This window comes from Mobula hypostoma, chromosome 5 (genome assembly GCF_963921235.1).
Source record: "Mobula hypostoma chromosome 5, sMobHyp1.1, whole genome shotgun sequence".
NCBI lineage: Eukaryota > Metazoa > Chordata > Chondrichthyes > Myliobatiformes > Myliobatidae > Mobula > Mobula hypostoma.
In genome coordinates, this window is record NC_086101.1 from 138,199,314 (window position 1) to 138,218,284 (window position 18,971).

Sequence of the window (18,971 nt, forward strand, 5' to 3'; positions counted from 1 at the left end):
TACGTGGTAAAGAAGTAATTGAAACACAGTGGGCCAGACTTGGACAGAGAGATCTCTGAAAGCAGTTATATAAGAGGAGATAACTGAGCGAAGGATGTGAACATTAGGTTGGCAGTTTGAAATTTAACAAAACAATTGATCAGAGTAATAAGTGAATGGGATTGTGGAAGTTTGGACAGCAGAATTTTGTTTGAGCTCTAAGTTGCTGTAGATGGAAAGTGGTCAGCTGGAGTCCCATTGATTCTGTTCATTCGGGAGAAATGGATTTAAGGGAAGGTTGGACGAGATGCAATGTACAGAAGAGTATCAGTAATGATATTATAATGAGGGCTTGTCTACTCTGTCAGATGAACGTAAAGTATTTTATTATGCTGTTTTGCACAGCGTAGCCAAGTTGCACTTGGGATTCTGGGCAATATTTAGTTTTCAACAAAAATCATGATTAAATAGATTAGAAGGTCACTTTTCTGCTTCAGGGAGCTTACTGTGTACAAACTAGCTGCTGTATTTCAAATCTAATAAAGTTTTTGCACTTTGATAATTTCTTCTCTGCCTGAATCTTGAATGAAGCTCAGGAGCAGAGAAACAGTTAGTAATAGAAGGGAGGGAGGAAAATGTTGGTTGAATAATTGAATATCAAATTAAATTGCTTTCCAGACTGGCTGCGATTGCATTGTTGGTGCTGCAGGAGGAAGAAGATGCCTTTTGGTGCCTGGTCGCTATTGTTGACTGCATCATGCCAGAAGATTACTACAGCAAAACTCTCACAGGCTCCCAGGTGTGAAACTGTTATGCATCACTCCATTTTAAGCCTTGAAGTATTAACTTCTTTGGGGAGAATGGTAAATGAGCTTTGAGAAGTCCATTTTTTGGGGATTGAGCTGGAGTTATTTTCTCTTAGTTCATCCATGAGATGTGCTTGCAATTGTGGGTATTGTATTTATTGCCCATCCCTTTTTTGCCCCTTGATCTGACTGATTTGCTAGCCCTTTCAAGGGACAGTGTAAAATTAACTATAACTGAATTAGGAATCACGTGCAAGACATATTGGCTGAATATGGTAGATGTTCTTCCTTGAAGGATATAAACTTATTTACCTATTGAGATGCAGCACTGAATAGGCCTTTCCAGCTCTTCAAGCTACGCTGTCCAGCAATCCCCTGATTTAATCCTAGCCTAATCATGAGACAATTTACAATGAACAATTAATCTACCAAGTACCAACTGGTATGTTTTTGGACTGTGGGAAGAAACTGGAGCACCAAAAGAAAACCCATGCGGTCACGGGGAGAATGTACACACCTGTTACAGGGAGCAGTGGAATTGAATTTGGGTTATCTGTACTGTAAAGCATTGTACTGTAAACCACTACACTACTGTGCTGCAAGGTGAACTAGATGGATTTTTTTTTTGCAAGAATCCAGTCATTTCATTGTCACCTTTCGGATACCACCTTCAATTTCAAATTTATCAATTGATACCTCAATGTCTGTTCCATCAAACTCCCCTTGTCATTTCAAAGACATCTTTCAGATGACCTTCACTGGAGAAAATAGTCACAACTAGCAGTTCCTTTTGTGTCAGTTATAGTGCTCTTCATGATGGCAGGAAAGATGGCAATGTTAAGGCTCAATTATTGTTTAGTTAGCTTTGGGACAGAGTAGGCCATACTATAAATATGGAAATAAAATAAAGCATTAGTATTAGACTTCATTTTGTAGAAGATTGTAAATGTATTAAAAAAATATTGTTTGCCCCATTGTTATAGGTTGACCAGAGAGTGTTTAAGGACCTGTTGTCAGAGAAGATGCCTAGGCTTGTGTCCCACTTTGATCAGTACAATGTGGATCTTTCATATATCACTTTCAACTGGTTCCTCGTGGTCTTTGTGGACAGTCTGCTGAGTGACATCCTCCTCCAGGTCTGGGATGCATTCCTCTATGAGGGAACAAAGGTACTATCAAAATCAGGGATTTCTTTTTTGAGATGTAGTGCTGGTGCAAACAGTATTTATTGCCTATCTTCCAAATTGAAAGTGTTGATGATACAGGATGCTACCTGGATTAGAGGGCATGTGCTACAAGGAGGTGAGGTAAACTTGGATTGTTTTCTCTGGAGTGGCAGAAGCCGGGGTGGGGAGGTGGGGGGATTTGATGAAGTTTATAGAGGTATCGAATAGATAGTCAGAGTTGAAATGTCTAATACCGGAGGACATGAGTTTAAGGTAAGTTCAAAGGAGATGTGCGGGGCAAGTTCTTTTCACACAGAGTAGTAGGTGCTGGAATGTGCTGCCTGGGTGCTGCTGGAGGCAAATACGGTAGAGGTATTCAAGAGACTCTGAGACAGGCACATGAATGTTCAGGATGTGAATATTGTGCAGCAGAAAGGATTATCAAATGCCCAACTAAACTAACTGTACTTTACTGTTCTACGATCTGATTGAAGTTGGAGGAGGTCACAGATCTCAGATGAAGCATAGATTGCAAATTGAGTGGTGGTTCCTTAAAGCAGCACATTTGCAGGAGCTAACTGAACTCAGTTGTTTTATAATTAAATGGAGATGTCATTTTTCAAGCCAGAGAAGTTGAAAATAACATTGAAAAAAATTTTGGTCTACAATTGTCGCTGCCGTTTGCGGGGGGGGGGGGCCATGTTATTTACATTGGAAAAAGACATTCCACTAAACAAGAGGAGTTGATATTACTGATGGTGCTAGGATTCCTGGAAATGTTTGTAATACTGTTGCTCTGGGTTTAGCTGATATTCAACATCAAAGCACCACTTTTTTTAATCGTATGAAGGAATTTAGAGGGTGTTGTCTGTATTTTGCCATAACTACGTGTTAACTAAAGTTCCGTAGGGTTGGTAGTGGGGATAAATGCTCCCAAAGGCATGCATCTCAAATAGCCTCTGACAACCAAGTCCAGCTATTGGTTTAGCGCCTACGCCCAGTGGAACTGTTTCTACTGACAGGAGAAGGGGCAAATGCAGGTTGGCAGCTCACGTAGGAGGAGGAAATCTCTAAACCCAAACCTCCACTGCCTTGCGGCTATACCCACTGTTACGTACCCCGTAACTGGGTTGCCAAACCAGCAGAAATGGATCACTCAGTTGGAGTCTGGATTACTAGAACTAAGAAAGTTTTATTAAAGAAACAAGCAACACAGTACTCTAATCAAAAGGATAATGAATGCAACAGTTCAGCAACGATAAACATACATGTACACAGAATTCAGATAACAGGATCAATCAAGCTCTATCGTTGTCTAGGGGTAAGTGACCAGTTTCAAAGTGACGCAAAGTTCAGTTCAATTTAGTTCAGTTCAGTTCGCAGTAATCGCTGCCGTGGGAGATGGACAGTGTGGGGGAAGGAGAGAGAGAGCAAAAACGAATGAATATTCAAGGCTTCCACACAGACCTTCGCAGTCAGCTTTCGGGCGAGTCCTTTGTGATGTCATCTGAGGTCACCGACCGTGACCCCTCCGTTTCCAGATACGATCGTTTTTCTGCGCTGAACCTGGCACCCAGGCAAGGGTGGACACACACCAGGTTCCTGCTGATCGTGCCTTTCCACCCTGTGCGTCTATGGCCCGATACTTCCCACCGACTTGTGAGAGACGCACCGCTCCCAGGGTCTTGTTACCTCGGGTGTCGTGTGTGTGTCCTGCCTTAGCGAACCTGTCCCTTTTTATCCCCCTGCTGGGGTATCGCCTGTCCATCACTTCAAACAGTTCAGGGTTCAAAGGGGGAGCCGATCTTGACAGCTCTCCTTCCCCTTCATTAACATCTCCAATGCTGCTCCATTGTTTTCCTTATCTCTCTCTCTCCTGAAGACAGGTGGCAGACCAACTGCTGATTCCACTGGTGCCAGCCCAGGACAGCTACATCTTAATCTATGTGTATTCTTGTCACACCACTCACGAGGAAGGCTTTGGGAGTAAACCCTGAGGAGGGATCTGGAGCTGGAGTCCCTAAGGCAGTCCTACGTTGAGTTCAATGCTGACTGGCAACTCCAGCAAAGCTGCTGGCGCCAGACTGTATCAGTCTCTGCCATTCCTTTGGATTCATCAGTTGCGTGGAGAGGGGGAGGCTGCTACATGGGCAACAGTTTGTTCTCCATTTCGTACTGCCCTGGCTTGCGTATCATGTAGACAGATGGGACACAACACCCATGGTTGACTCCGGCCTGCAGAGGGCCTCGCGTGGATTCACCTGAAGGCTGTAATGGTGGATAGGTACAAGTAATCAAAGCTGACCTCTCAAACATGAATAAACGCAGACTTAATATTCTAAATTAGCAAATTAGAACTTCTGCAAATAGTTACCTATTTATATACACATTCACTAGCCTCCCTCTGTAATAAAAGTTTTAGCCTTTGTTTTATTATGGTACAATGAGTTCTGGCTATGGGAAGATATGGCACAAATGTTCCTGACTACCTTGCAGTGGATCTGTAGCAGAGTCACATTCACTGAGACCAATACATGCTGTCTCTTGTGTTTCAGGTTATATTCCGGTATGCGCTGGCGATTTTTAAATACCACGAGGAAGAAATTCTCAAACTTCATGACAACCTTACAATTTATGATTACCTGCAATGTCTGACCAAAAGCATTTCTGAGGGAAAGTAAGAACCACTTTTGAGCTAAATAAAAACTGAAATTGCAAATAATTTTTTTTAAAGTTCTTATGATAATGACCCAAGTATTTCCCTGAAAAAGTGTCTGTAACCTGGAGATGTCAAGGGGAATGTGATTAGCAAGTACAGCCAGATTATATGGTCATGGAGGACCTGCTTCTTCAGGTTAAGGATAATTATTTTCTTCCTTCCTTGGGCCTCATTCATGATCACCAACCAAACCAAAGGGAAGGGTTTATCACAGTACAGTCAGAACAACTCCCTTTCTTGTGGGTTTGACTTCCCTGGGAAGTGGTGCAGAGACCGATTTTGATTGACGTCATATGGATTTTGACCCGAAACACCAACCATTTCCCTCTACAGATGCTACCTGACCCTTTGACCCTCCAGCAGTTTGCTTTTAGGAGCTGTAGGAGAATGAGAAATAATCTTGCAGAAACAAGAGAGCTTGAGAAGGCAATTCCGTGAGCACATTGCCCTTGGTGGGGGAATCTATAATTAGGAGGCATACCCTCAGGATAATGGATTACCCATGAGGAGGACCACTTGCAAAAATGTATGGCTATTTCAAATGTCCTGCTCCATGTAGCTATAGAGGCCAAGTATATTCAAAGCTGAAATTGGTAGATGTTAGATGGGGGTAAATTGAGATTTACAAGGCAAGGGCCAGATAATAATGACCTTAATGGTGGAGCTGATATCTTTATGGCTGTTTTCTGCTCCTGTTTAAGTTCACATGCGTGTTAGTTTACTAGTGATGTTCCTGATCAGTCTCCCAAAGCTCTGGACCAACCTTAAGATGAGATCAAATCCTGTGTTGTTTAAACTTGGCAAATGAAGTTAATCAGAAATTTTGATCTGCCAATGAGCTAAAAGATCCTATAGGGCATGGGTTCCTAACTTTTTTTTGCCATGAACCTGCCTACCATTAACCGAGGGGTCCGTGGACCCCAGGTTGGGAAACCCTGGGTTAGAGGGAAACAATTTTGTGTCTGAGCATTTAATACTGAATTATTGCACAACTCTTCAGGAGGATATTGAATGTCACATCAGTGAATTGTTTTTTCTGGAAAGGTGAGATTAAATGGGCTAATACTGTGCACATTTATCAAAACCAGTCCTACAGTTGTCAGATATTCCATAAATGCATTGTTCTCTTTAAAGGGAAGGACTCTTGCATTTGCTTGGTGACCCTAAGATCTCCTTATGAAATCTGGTGTCAAACTTAGAATAATAGTCATCCTGTGAATCATGTTGGTTTATTTAAATTCCTTAAGCTGCTATTTGCCCTTTAAATAGTGGAATGTTTTTTATACCTACATCAACAGGCAGAAGCTACTGGTTGCAGGATATGAAAAAGTAATCAGGTTAATGGGTGATATGTTAAACTAAGACATGCCTTGGTTTAGTGGCTTTTGCAAAAAAAGAAGCACCTGCTCTGATGTTGCGGTGCTGAGCCGGGTTCCAAACTTTGTGGCACTACACCACTCGTCCTTTTGTATCTAATCCGAGAGTGAAAGGCAACACGTATGATTCAATGTCCCCGAGAGCTGAGCACCCTCCTCTAATTTCAAGTTCAGCAAGGTAAACGGAAGTCTAGATTGGTACAATACTGAATTGAGTGTTGCACTGTCACATGAATGAGGCAGTGTGTCCTTGTCTCTTCTCTCAGGAATTTTTAATGTTCTGTTGCACTGGTCCTGGGTCAATATTTATTGTTCAATCAGTACTCTGAAAGCTGACAATTAGTCATCATCATCTGCTGCCCCTGGGAGCTTGCTGTGCACAAAATGAATACTGGGTTTCTTGTCCATAATCTTAAAAAAAGACCTTATTGACTGCATAGCACTTTGGGATATCCTGAGGTCATAAGTGGCATTGTATGAACATTTTCCTCTCTTCTGTCACCAATCTTCAATGTCTTTTGGACATCCCACAGGAGACTGATGAACATTGCTTTTGTTGAAATGAACCCGTTCCCCATGAGACTGCTTCGCAACCGACGGGCTGCACATCTGGAGAAGCTCAAAGCTGAGCTCAGGGAGCTGGAGAGGATACGGGCAGAATATGTGAAAGAAAGAGAAGAACATAAAGACCTGGTTGCTGTTAGTGAGGACGAGGAGGAAACATAAAAGGCATGTTCTGCCACCCAAATCTCTGAACTTTCTATAAGGGAGATTGGAAAACCGGACAATGTCTTCAAGGAATTGCTGCACCTGGGATGTCCAGTGATGAAAATTGCCTTCTGCAAGACACACTTCCTGAATTGACAAGAAAATGCACTTGAGTAAAGTTGTTGGATTTCAAACGTTTACCTGTTTTGTGCTGATCATAAGACCATAGGATATAAGAGCAGAATTAGGCCACTCAGCCCATCAAGTCTGCTCTATCAGTCTATCACGGCTGATTTATAATCCCTCTCAACCTCTCAACTTGTGCTATATTATTTGCCTTCTCTTTTGCTTTTATGCTGACTTTGATTTCCCTTGCAGCCACAGTTGCTTTGTCCTCCCTTTAGAATACTTCATGGTCAGATATTTGCTGGCCAGATAAAGTATAGAAATGGAGTAAAACTTGTTGGCCCAACAAAAGTGGCATTGTGGAGCTGCAAATATCCCCAGGACACTGAGGATATTTTTACTCCTCTCACACCAAAACATCCTATGATAAGATAGGTGATTCTACCCCAATGTATTCCATGCAATTTTGTCCTGTGTTTAGTTTGGGATCATACATCTGAGCTCTGATGGAGGGAGATCCTAACAATGATAGGACGGTGCACTGGACAGCTGATTCCACAGGAACATGCATATTTTGGTGGCTGATTTTTTTAGCTCAGCAGGCAGGTTTGCACACACTGATATTGGTTGGCATAATTGTTTGGACATTAGCTATGTAGAAGGATTTGTGTGTAAACAGCTTTCTTTTTCTCTAGTGGAGAAGATATATAATCTCAAAGATGTTTGAGGATGCAGTGCCTCTACAAGAGAGAGCACAGTTTTTTAATATGCCATGAATGTTTAACTGTTCATCTTGTATTCATTACCCAAATGTTTTCTTTGGGGAGATATCTTGAAGTCTATGTATTTTCTTCTCCTTCGGTATCTGTGAAACTGGGAGGATTTGGATGCAGCAAATTTATCAAATTTACCCCAACTCTAAACATAGCCCATGAACATCATTATGTGAATCTTGTGTCTTCTTGAGAAATAAAGGTAATCTATTTGTTCCTGGAAGCTGGCTTTCCCCAGTGATTGAGAGGCAGGAGATGATTTTGTGTCATTAAAACTGTCAGCGAAATCCTTGCAGTGAGAGCCAAGACAAAGGTTTCCACTTTGAAAATATACCTAAAAGTCTCTTTTGTGGTGCATTTTCAATGTAAAGTATCACCTTCAGCAAAACCATTGTTGGGTTAATGCATAAGCTAGGGAGAACAGAGAAGGCCATTCAGCCTCTATTTATTTGCTTTCCCAATTACTGATGCCATGTTTAATCTGTGACCAAATTCCATGTAGCCAGTCCTTCCCAATACACATTAAGCTAAGAAAAACATGTTATAGAGTAACAGTCATGTATCACTACAGCACAGAAACAGGCTATACGACCCATTTAGTCTATGCTGAACTGTTATTTTGCTTAGTCCCATCCATCTGCAACATATCCATCCATAGTCCTCCCATACATGTACATGTACCTATCCAAACTTCTCTTTAACGTTGCACCCTAATGCACGTCGACCACTTATGCTGGCAGCTTGTTCCACACTCGCATCACCCTCTGAACAAATAAGTTTTCCCCCTCAGGCGCCCTTAAATATTTCACCTTTAATCTTTAAACTGTGACCTCTAGTTCTTGACTCACCCAACCTCAGTGGAATAAAGACTGCTTGCATTTACCCTATCTATAACCTTGTTAATTTTGTATGCCTCTGTCAAATCTCCCCTCATTCTCCTACACTCCAGGGAATAAAGTCCCAACCTTTCCCTATAACTCAGGTCCTCAAGCCCCAGGAATATAATATGTTCTCTGTACTCTTTCGATCTTATAGATGTCTTTCCTGTAGGAAAGTGACCAGAACTGTACACAATACTCCAGATTTGGACTCACCAACATCTTGAACAACTTTAACATAAACATCCCAAGGGCTGTACTCAGTGCTTTGGTTTACGAAGGTCACTGAGCCAAAAGCTCTCTCTATCATCATGTCTACCTGTGACGACACTTTCAAGGAACTATGGATCTATATTCCTAGATCCCTCAGTTCTACCGCACTCCTCAGTGTCCCACGACTCACTTGTCTGCATTAAAATTCATCTGTCATTTTCAGCCTATTTCTCAATCTGGTCCAGATCCTGTTGCGAGCTTTGATGGCCTTACTTGCTGACCACTAGGACCCTAATCTCAGTGTCATTTTCAAATTTGTAGATCCAGTTTACCACTGTATCATCCAGATTGTTAAGATGACAAACAAAAACGGACACAGTACCGATCCCTGCCGCACTCCACTAGTCATAGGCCGGCAGTCAGAGAGGCAACCGTCTCCTACCACTCTCTGGCTTCTTCTGCTAAGCCAATGTTGAATCCAATTTACTATTTCATCCTGAAAGCCAAGTGACAGGCACTTCACCTGTAGTTAAGGACATTTTAAATAGTTCTGCTAGAACCCCTGTAATTTCTGTACTAGCTTCCTACAAGGTCCGAGGAGACACCTTGTCAGGTCCTGGGAACTTAACCATCCTAATTTTCCTCAAGACGGCAAGCATCTCCTCTTCTTTAATCCCAATACAATCCACGACCTTGCTATTATTTTACCTCAGTTCCATCAACTCTGTGTCCATGTCCCAAGAAAATACAGATGCAAAATATCCTTTTTAAGATTTCTCCTGTTACTTTTGACTCCATGCATAGATGACAACGCTGATCTTCAAGTGGACCAATTTTGGCCCTTCCTAACCTCTTGCTCTTAATACTTTATATCTGTAGAAGCCCCTAGGATTCTCTTTCACCTTGTCTGTCAGACTAACCTCGTGCCATCTTTTAACCATCCTGATTTCCTTCTTGAGTGTTTTCTTATATATCTTATACTCTTCCATCACTCATTTTTTCCTTCCTGCTTATACCTGCTATCCCCCACCTCCTTAACTGGGGACTCAATGTCCCTCAAACACCAAGGTTCCCTTGTTAGCTTTGCCTTTTATTCTAGCAGGAACATACAAACTCTATACTCTCAATATTTCACTTTCGAAGGCCTCCTACTTAGCAAGCATTCCTTTGACAGAAAATAATCTATCCCGATCCACACCTGCCAGATCCTTTCTGATGCCTTCAAAATTGGACTTTCTCCAATTTAGAATCTCAACATAAAAGCCAGTACTATCCTTCTCCAGAATTATCTTGAAGCTAATGGAATTATATTCACTCGATCCAGTGTTCCCCATTACACGCTGATGTCACCTGCCCTCTCTGATTCCCTAATAGAAGATCCAGCAATCATTTTCATATTTAGTATTGACAATTAACCTGGTGTTGATTTGCTGTTTACAGAAGAGAAATCCACTTTCTATACCAAATTAATGAGAAATTTAATATTTACCCAAAAAAACTCAAGATTGTGATTTTAAAAAACAATTATTGTATGCAATTAAAGTATTTTTACTTCCTACTGCAGTTTCTGGTGTTTCATTTCCTGACTTGGTGTATGACTAAAGGCTTTGTGGGAATTTGCAAAAGGTATAGTATGTTTTTAAACCTGGTTTTATTATATGTTTTGTGTTGATTACAATTATAAATAAAACAAACTGTGTAGATGCTTCAAGCATTTTGCTCTGGTCTGCTTTTTCTGCACTGTAAAATCAGTGGAGTTGGTAGATGCACTCATTACCCTGAATACAACACTTTAGGGATGTCAATAATTAGCTTGCTTGAAATGTGAGTAAATTATAATGGCATACAATCAATTTAATCATTATAATTTGCTGACTCTTTATTAATAGAATGAAAATTCAGCAAATTATAATGAATAAACATTGTAACTGTAATTTAGATAGCATTTACTAATTAGTGAGACATTGTATATTGACTGTTTTTTTTCCTTTAAAGTATGAGCCAGAAAATGTTTAAATTCTTTTCAGAGGAAACTTGGAGATCTAAAAATCATTAAATAAGAGTAAATGCAATGCCAGAAAGGCGATCAACTTTAAATGTTAACTCTGATTTTCTCTCTATAGATGACTTGCTCAGTATTTCCAGCATTTTAGGTTTTTATTTCAGATTTCCAGCATCTGCAGTTTCTCTTTGCTTTTAGAGGTCAGAAGTGTTGGGCATAAGCATAAGTAGTCCTCCTTTTACTTGTAACCATGATCTCTTCCAGAGCATATTGATGCTCATGGTATAAAGTCCATTCCGGAATTTGAGAAACTGATTTAAAAATAACTGCTCCAAAAATTTGTTGAATTTTTTTTCTTTTTCAATATTTTTATTGATTTCTTACATAAAAGAGTACAGGAGGATATATTATATCAATTACAATATATTCAAATCACACAGTCTCATTACCTCATATTCATGTAAATTAAATTGAATTGTAATATTGAAAAGTAATAATTTTTATACAAAAAAAGATCTAAACCCACTACCAAGAAAAGCTGTTTGGTAAAGAAAGAAAAAAGGGAAAAATCTTTATCATATAGTAAAACATTATTAGCTAACATCTGTACATAATAACAAATCAAAAATTTTGAAAATAATTTAAAAATGGTCTCCACAATGTTAGAAAGTCTTGTCTAGATTCAGAAATTGAACAACAAATCTTCTCTAAATTTAAGCATGGCATAACATCGCTTAACCATTGAGCAGGAGTAGGCAGAGCAACATCTTTCCACTTTCAATATTTGTCATTATATAAATTGCATGAATACAAATACAAAATTCATAAGGATACAAGTAATACAAATTACATTACATTTAAATCACAGTAATATGATCACAGTATCCCATATTCCAAACCAATCATGTAGAAAAAAAGACTGAATTATGAAATGAAATAAAATAAAATAATTGTATTTTATTTTAAAAAAATTCTACCACCACTACCAAAATGAGCTGGTTGGTAAAAAAAAAGGAAAAAAATACCTTACCATATAATATAATAATAATGGCTCAGATCCATACTTTAATAACAGTTCAGATTATGAAAATTACTCAAAAAGGGCCCCCATAACATTAGAAAATCATGTTTAGAATCAGAAATCGAACAACGAATCTTCTCTAGATCAAGGCATAACATAACGTCAGATAGCCATTGAACATGAGTGGACGGGGCGGCCTCCTTCCACTTGAGCAAGATCGTCCTCCTGGTCATAAGAGGCATAAAGGCCAATACCCGCAAATTAGATGGCTTCAGTTTTGTAGCAGTATCCTCAACAATACCAAACATGGCAGTCAAGGGATTGGGCTTAAAACTAAGATTGAAAAGTACAGAAATAGTTTGAAATACATCTTTCCAAAATTTTTCAAGGCTCGAACATATCCAAAACATATGAATTAGTGTGGCCACTCCATTAGTACATCCATCACAGTAAGGAGAAATATCTGCGTAGAAATGAGAGAGATTGTCTTTAGACATATGAACTCTATGTACCACTTTGAATTGTAATAAAGAATGATGAGCACATAATGAAGAATTAATCAATTTTAAAATAATCTTCCAGTTCTTCAGATATGAAAATCTGTAAATCCTTTTCCCAGTCTCCTTTAATTTTATCTAAAGAGGCCTTTTTCAGTCCCAACAGCAGACTGTAAATGTAAGATACTGAACCATTGTCAAAGGGTTTCAGATTAAAAATTGTATCTATTATATCCTTATCTGGACTTGTAGGAAATGTATGTAATTGAGATCTTAAAAAATCTCTAATCTGTAAGTATCGAAAAAAGTGGGTATTGGAAAGGTTATATTTCATTGAAAGTTGCACAAAAGAAGAGAGATTCCCTCCATCAAACAAATCCTGAAATTGTTTAATACCCAATCTATCCCATTCTTTAAAATATAAGTCAATTAAAGATGGTTTAAAAAAAACAATTAGAAAAGATGGGACTCGAGAGAGAGAATCTCAATAAACCAAAATGTTTTCTAAACTGTAACCAAATCCTCAAAGTATGTTTGACCACCATATTGTCAGTTAGTTTATTTAAAGATAAAGGAAGTGAGGATCCAAGTAAAGAAATAATGGAAAATTTCATAAGAGTTGACTTCCAATAGGGCAATTCTCATGGTTAATGTAATATATCCAGAATGTAATATTTCATATATTAACTGCCCAATAATATACCTAAAATTGGGTAAGGCAAAGCCTCCATTTTGTTTGGTTTTTTGAAGGTGAGCTTTATTTATTCGAGGTTTTTTATTCTTCCATATATAGGAAGAAAGAATTGAATCCAAAGAGTTAAAAAAAAAAGATTTAGGAATAAAAACAGGCACAGCTTGAAAAAGGTATATAAATTTAGGTAAGATATTCATTTTAATAGAATTAATTCAGCCAATCAGTGATAAAGAGAGAGGCGACCAATTAGAAAGTGCTTTTTAACGTAATTCATTAAAGTTAAAAGATTTTCCTTAAATAAATCTTCATAATTCTTAGTAATTGTTACTCCTAAATACATAAATTGTTTTCTTAAAATTTTAAAAGGAAGGTTAATATCAGTTGGTATTAAATTGTTTAAAGGAAACAGTTCACTCTTATGTAAATTTAATTTATATCCTGAGAACTGACTAAAGTTAATCAGTAAACGGAACACAAATGGTAAAGAGGTTGTAACATTAGATAGAAAGAGCAATAAGTCATCGGCATAGGGTGACACTTTATGAATAGTACCTCTCCTTAAAATACCAGTAATCTCTTTAGACTCTCGAAAAGCAATTGTTAAGGGGTCTAATACCAAATCAAAAAGCTGAGGGCTCAAAGGACAACCTTGTCTAGTCCCACGTTGGAGTTTAAAGGGTTTAGAATTCTGAAGATTAGTAAGAACCCGAGCGGAGGGAAATAAGTAAAGTAATTTAATCCAATGAATAAAATTAGGTCCAAAATTCAATTTTTCTAAGGATGTAAAAAGATAATTCCATTCAACTCTCTCAAAAGCCTTTTCCGCATCCAAAGATATCAGGCATTCCAATATTTCCTTATATGGAGAATGTATAACATTTAACAAATGCCATATATTAAAATGGGAATATCGATTTTTAATAAATCCTGTCTGATCATCTGAAACTATAGAAGATATAATATTTTCAAGTTTGCGAGCCAACACTTTAGATAAAATTTTAGTATCAAAATTGAGTAAAGAGATAGGTCTATATGAAGAACATTCAGTAGGATTCTTATTCTTTTTGAGAATAAGCGAAACGGAAGCTTCGTAAAAAGACTACGGTGACCTTCCTACCTTAAAGGAATCTGTAAGAGTAGAACATAAGTGTGGTATAAGCAAGGAGGAAAAAGCCTTATAAAACTCTGCAGAGAATCCATCGGGTCCTGGGGATTTCCCAGAATACAATTCTTGAATAGCCTGAGCAATTTCCTCCTGGGAAATGGGTTGATCCAAATGCCTACGATCATCTATTGAAAGATTAGGAATATTTAATTGATCTAAAAAATTATTCATTGCAATATTATCCTTAACAGAGTCAGAGCAATACAATTTGGAATAAAATTCCCTAAAAGTGTCATTAATTTCAAAGTGGTCAGTTGTCACGTCCCCATTAATTTTACGTATTTCTTTAATTTGCCGCTTGGCTATAAATGGCTTCAATTGATTAGCCAGTAGCTTACCAGTTTTATCTTTTGACTTTATCTAATTGACTTTATCTTTTAAAAGCTGGCTTTCAATTGGATACGTTAAAAGAAGATCATATTTAGTTTTGGTTTCAATATGTCTCTTATATGTTTCAGGATCGGGTACCGAAGCATATCTGTGGTCCAGTTGTTTTAACTGATTAGCTAGTTCATTTCTGTCTTTGTTAACTTTTTTTAATGGTGTTTGCAGTATAAGAAATAATTTGATCCTGGATATATATGCTTTAAAAGTATCCCATATAATAAGACTAGACATCTCTTCCAACGTACTTTCTTCAGAAAACAGAGTAATTTGATTCTCCATAATTTTTAAAAAGTCCTCATCGGATAACAGCGTTAAATGAAATTGCCAAAATCTACTCATAGGGATAGGACCAGGAAGATTTAAAGATAGAAGTACAGGACAGTGGTCAGAAATAGCAGTCTCTTTATATTCAATCGATCGAACCAATGGAATCATTTGACTGTCAATAAAAAAATAATTAATCCCGGTATAAGAATGACGGATATGAGAGAAAAAAGAATACTCCCTGTCCGTCGGATGAAGAAAACACCAAGCATCAACTATATCACATTTAGTTAGAAAGGACTGGATAAACAAAGCTGATTTATTAAGTGTGGCTGGTTTAACAGACGAGCGATCTAATACTGGATCTAACCAGCAGTTAAAATCTCCTCCCATCACAAGAGAGTAAGTACACAAATCTGGCAAAAACAAAAATAGATGTTCAAAAAATCCTGGATCGTCTACATTGGGGGCATTTACAATAGCAAAAACAATCAATTTACTGTCTAAACTCCCTGATACAATAACAAATTGACCATTAGGATCTGAAACAACTTTATGCTGAACAAAGGAAACTGTATTATCTACAAAAATCAAAAATCCATGTGATTTTGCATTAAATAAAGAATGGAATTGCATAGCCCTCCACTGAGTAAAAAAACGTAAGCTATCACAGCTGCGTATGTGCGTTTCTTGTAAGAAAATAATGGGTGCTTTTAATTTTTTAATATAAGCAAACACTTTGTTCCGTTTAATGGGGTAATTCAGCCCTTTCACATTCAAACTAAATAAGTTAATATTTCAAACCATTTTAAATACAGATCGTAATGTAATTAAAAGATCTGGTCATAAGTTATTAAAACTAGAAAGCAAACCGTAAGGTAAGGTAGTTAAACAAGCAATTACATAATCAACCCAACACAGCTCCCAGAGAGAAATAGGCCCTAGCGCCTTCCCCACCCAAAACCAGAAAGCTGACCAATAGACAGTCAGTAAGCTAACACCTAAAAAACTCCCTCCCCAAAAAATCCTGTTGACAGAAACTCCAGTCCTTCAAGGTCAATTATGTCCCTACCAAGACACAACATAAAAAGAAAAATAACTCAGTATTCAAAAATATAAAAGGATAAATTTAAACAAATTCAAATGAAGCTATATTAAAATAAAGCCTCAAAAAGGGATATAATAAAAAGTATCAAAAAAAAAACAAAAAACAATATATGAACAGCCAAAGTGTAAGCTTATTGAAACCTTATTTAAAATTCATATTAACAGAAGAAAAAATTGATCAAATAAGAAATATAACAGCTTTAGACTTCAGCCTTCAGAAGCTCTTTTGCGTCTTCAACCAACTTTATTCTTTTTTGCAATCTGTTCTTCAAAACAATACTCAGATGGATGGGAAACCGAAGGGATGGTTTAAGTCCTTTATTGTAAAGTTCCGACATAACTTCTTTATATTTCATATGATCAGCCCTAACTTCAGGCGAATAGTCTTCCATAAATCTGACCTTGTAACCATGGAAATCGATCATTCCTTGTCAGCGGGTATGGCGAATTAATAGGTTCTTATTACGAAATTCCTGAAAACTTAGAATGACCAACCTGGGTCTCGCTGCTGATGACAATGGCTTCAAAGTTGGCGAGCGATATGCTTGATCGAGCTACGGCTCAGAAGTGAATAAAACAGGGAATAGCTGTTTCAGAAAGTTTGCAAAGAACTTCGTAGGGTCAGCACCTTCAACTGATTCTTCAAGACCCAGAATTTGCAAATTATTTCTCCTGTTTCTATTTTCTAGACTGATAATCCTTTTCATCATTTTTTCATTGGATAAGGATAACTCTTTGCAGAGTTTAATTGTATCTTCAACATCCTCTTCAAGTGTCACCAGCTTTGCAGTAATTTCCTGAATTCGGTTCTCATGCTCAGTTAAAGTTTGTTGGATTGTATCCAATTTGCCATTAAGTCATTGAAACTCCTCAGAAAATTCCGATTTTTGCCATTTAAGGAAGTCACTGATTGAATCAAAAGTGACTGGGGATTTATCTTCTGTTTCTCTTTCTTTTGCAAAAGCTTTTGTTCTTTTCCCAGCCATAGTAGAGCGGTATTAAAGTATTATAATAAGGTTTAAACAGAAACTGGTAGGAGACAACAAAGTAAATAGGGTAGGAGCAATCTAAAATGATGTTACTTCATCAACTGCCAACAGGGCTCTGCTTCCACTTAAGCAACAATGCCCTCCTAGCTATAAGAGAAATAAAAGCCAAAATGTGCATATCAGGTGTCTCAAAGATAATATCTTTTCCTCCAACAATACCAAATAAGGCAGTCAAAGGGTTAGGTTTAAAATTTACCTTGAAAAGTACAGAAAGAGCTTGGAATACTTCCTTCCAATATCGAATAAAAATGAGACAGCTTATCTTTAGTCAAACTTTGTTGAATCTGGTCCCAAATCTTGAATTGTCTTTTAGAGAACATCAAATATGCATAAAGATCTACCTATTAGTCACTGCTTTTGATAACAGGGTTTTTGTTTCTGACAAATGACCTTCTACTTGAAGTATTAACCCTTCTTGTCTCCATAGATGCTGCCTGATCTACTAAGTGCTTCTAGCATTTTCTATCGCTATTTTAGATTTCCAACATTGCACCTTTGAGTTTCTCAAACTAAGTGTTTGTGCATTTTTTCTCTCTCTGACTGATGGAGTTATTTGAACTCCCTAACATTTGGAGGAGGTGAGCATTGTAATCAAGTCTGTTGCTCCATATGGAATCTGTACTGGTGACAGTGAGAACTGAAGCCGGGATGTTTCCTGACAGATCTTCTGGCCTCTGATTTTATCTGGATGCACCTCTCTCAACATCGCAATGGTCGCTACCAGAATGGTTGTTTGGAAGATCAGAAGGAAAGAGGAAATAATAGAGCTTCTGCCTCATAGCTTCAATATCCTGACGTTGGGTGCAACCTTTGTGGTTTGCATATTTTCCCTGTAACTGCGTGGCTTTCCTCCCACATTCCAGAGATATGCATGTTGGTTCCGTATGTTAATTAACCACTGTAATCTTCCCCTAGTGTAGTTAAGTGATAGAATCTGGAGGAAGTGATGGGAATGTGGGAAGAATAAAATTCCTTTAGTCCAAAAAAATTAAAGCTTGATGATTAGTGGCTGCTTATTGGGCTGAAGGGCCTGACTCTGTACTGTACACTGTAGTTCTAAAACTACCAGAAGTAAGCCAAATCCACAGTTACAACATTAAGTGCTCAAACCTCGGATTAACAACAATTAGAGATGTTTTTCATAATTATTTTTTAAATTATAGTGAATTATTTTAAAACATGTAGCAACCATATCTGTAGCTGCCAACAATCAAATGATTTTCAACAGAAACCTCTCTACAACAGCTGTATCTAATAATTTGCCATGAAGCAACCAGAAATTTCATAAAATGTCACCCAAAATACTGTGATCATCATCATTTCTGTAGGCAGTAACAACTATTGTTATGTCTGGTTAGAAGAACCTGGCAGGAAAGATCTTCAAAATATTTAAGTCTTCTTGGTGGAGTGAACTCAGAGACACATAGCCAATACTTCATGTTAGAAGTTTACATGTGTAGTAATCTATTGCATCTTCGAGTGGTAGAGTTACAGCATGAAAGCAGACTCTTCGACTCATAGGTGTGTGCTGACAATCTACCAACCATTTACTCTAATCCTACATTAATCCCTTCTTCTGCTCACTGGCACAATGGATGGGGGAAGAAACCCACGTGGTCCACCTTGTGTGATTTTTTTTCTGTCACCACCCAGAGATATAATTTCCCATTAAGAGATCTGTGATGACAATTGGAGAATTTTGTAATATTTCAGCTTCATTACATCCCTTCCAGCCTGAGGCTGTTAAATTCAATAAATCTGATATCCTGAATTGGCTCCCTGAGATTATTTTCTGTATAAACAGTTGACACTTCCTACTTATAGTTGATAAATATTCAGCCTAACTCAAATGGAAAATGATTCCTTGTGTTACGTGTTATTTTTGTAATAAATGCTAATATTTTGAGTACAAGGTACAATCATAATTGTTCAAACTACAAACTTGGAAAGAGTTCCATGTAACTCCTTCACAATGTGACATTCATTGATGCGCATATTTAAAGGACCACTTACCTTATACACTTGGACTTTAACAGGCAAT

At 37.8% G+C, this 18,971-nt stretch overlaps 1 protein-coding gene across 2 annotated transcripts in view; it reads left to right on the forward strand.

Moving 5' to 3' along the window:
- tbc1d2 (TBC1 domain family, member 2) overlaps window positions 1–10,437 on the forward strand; it is a 78,356-nt gene extending 67,919 nt beyond the window's left edge. For both annotated transcript variants that reach the window (XM_063049016.1, XM_063049017.1), the window contains 4 exons: window positions 658–778; window positions 1,769–1,954; window positions 4,507–4,628; window positions 6,580–10,437. In XM_063049016.1, coding sequence (XP_062905086.1) covers window positions 658–778; window positions 1,769–1,954; window positions 4,507–4,628; window positions 6,580–6,772 — 622 coding nt within the window. In that variant the 3' untranslated portion in view covers window positions 6,773–10,437. The remainder of the gene's footprint in view (window positions 1–657; window positions 779–1,768; window positions 1,955–4,506; window positions 4,629–6,579) is intronic.
- Window positions 10,438–18,971: the final 8,534 nt, after the last annotated feature.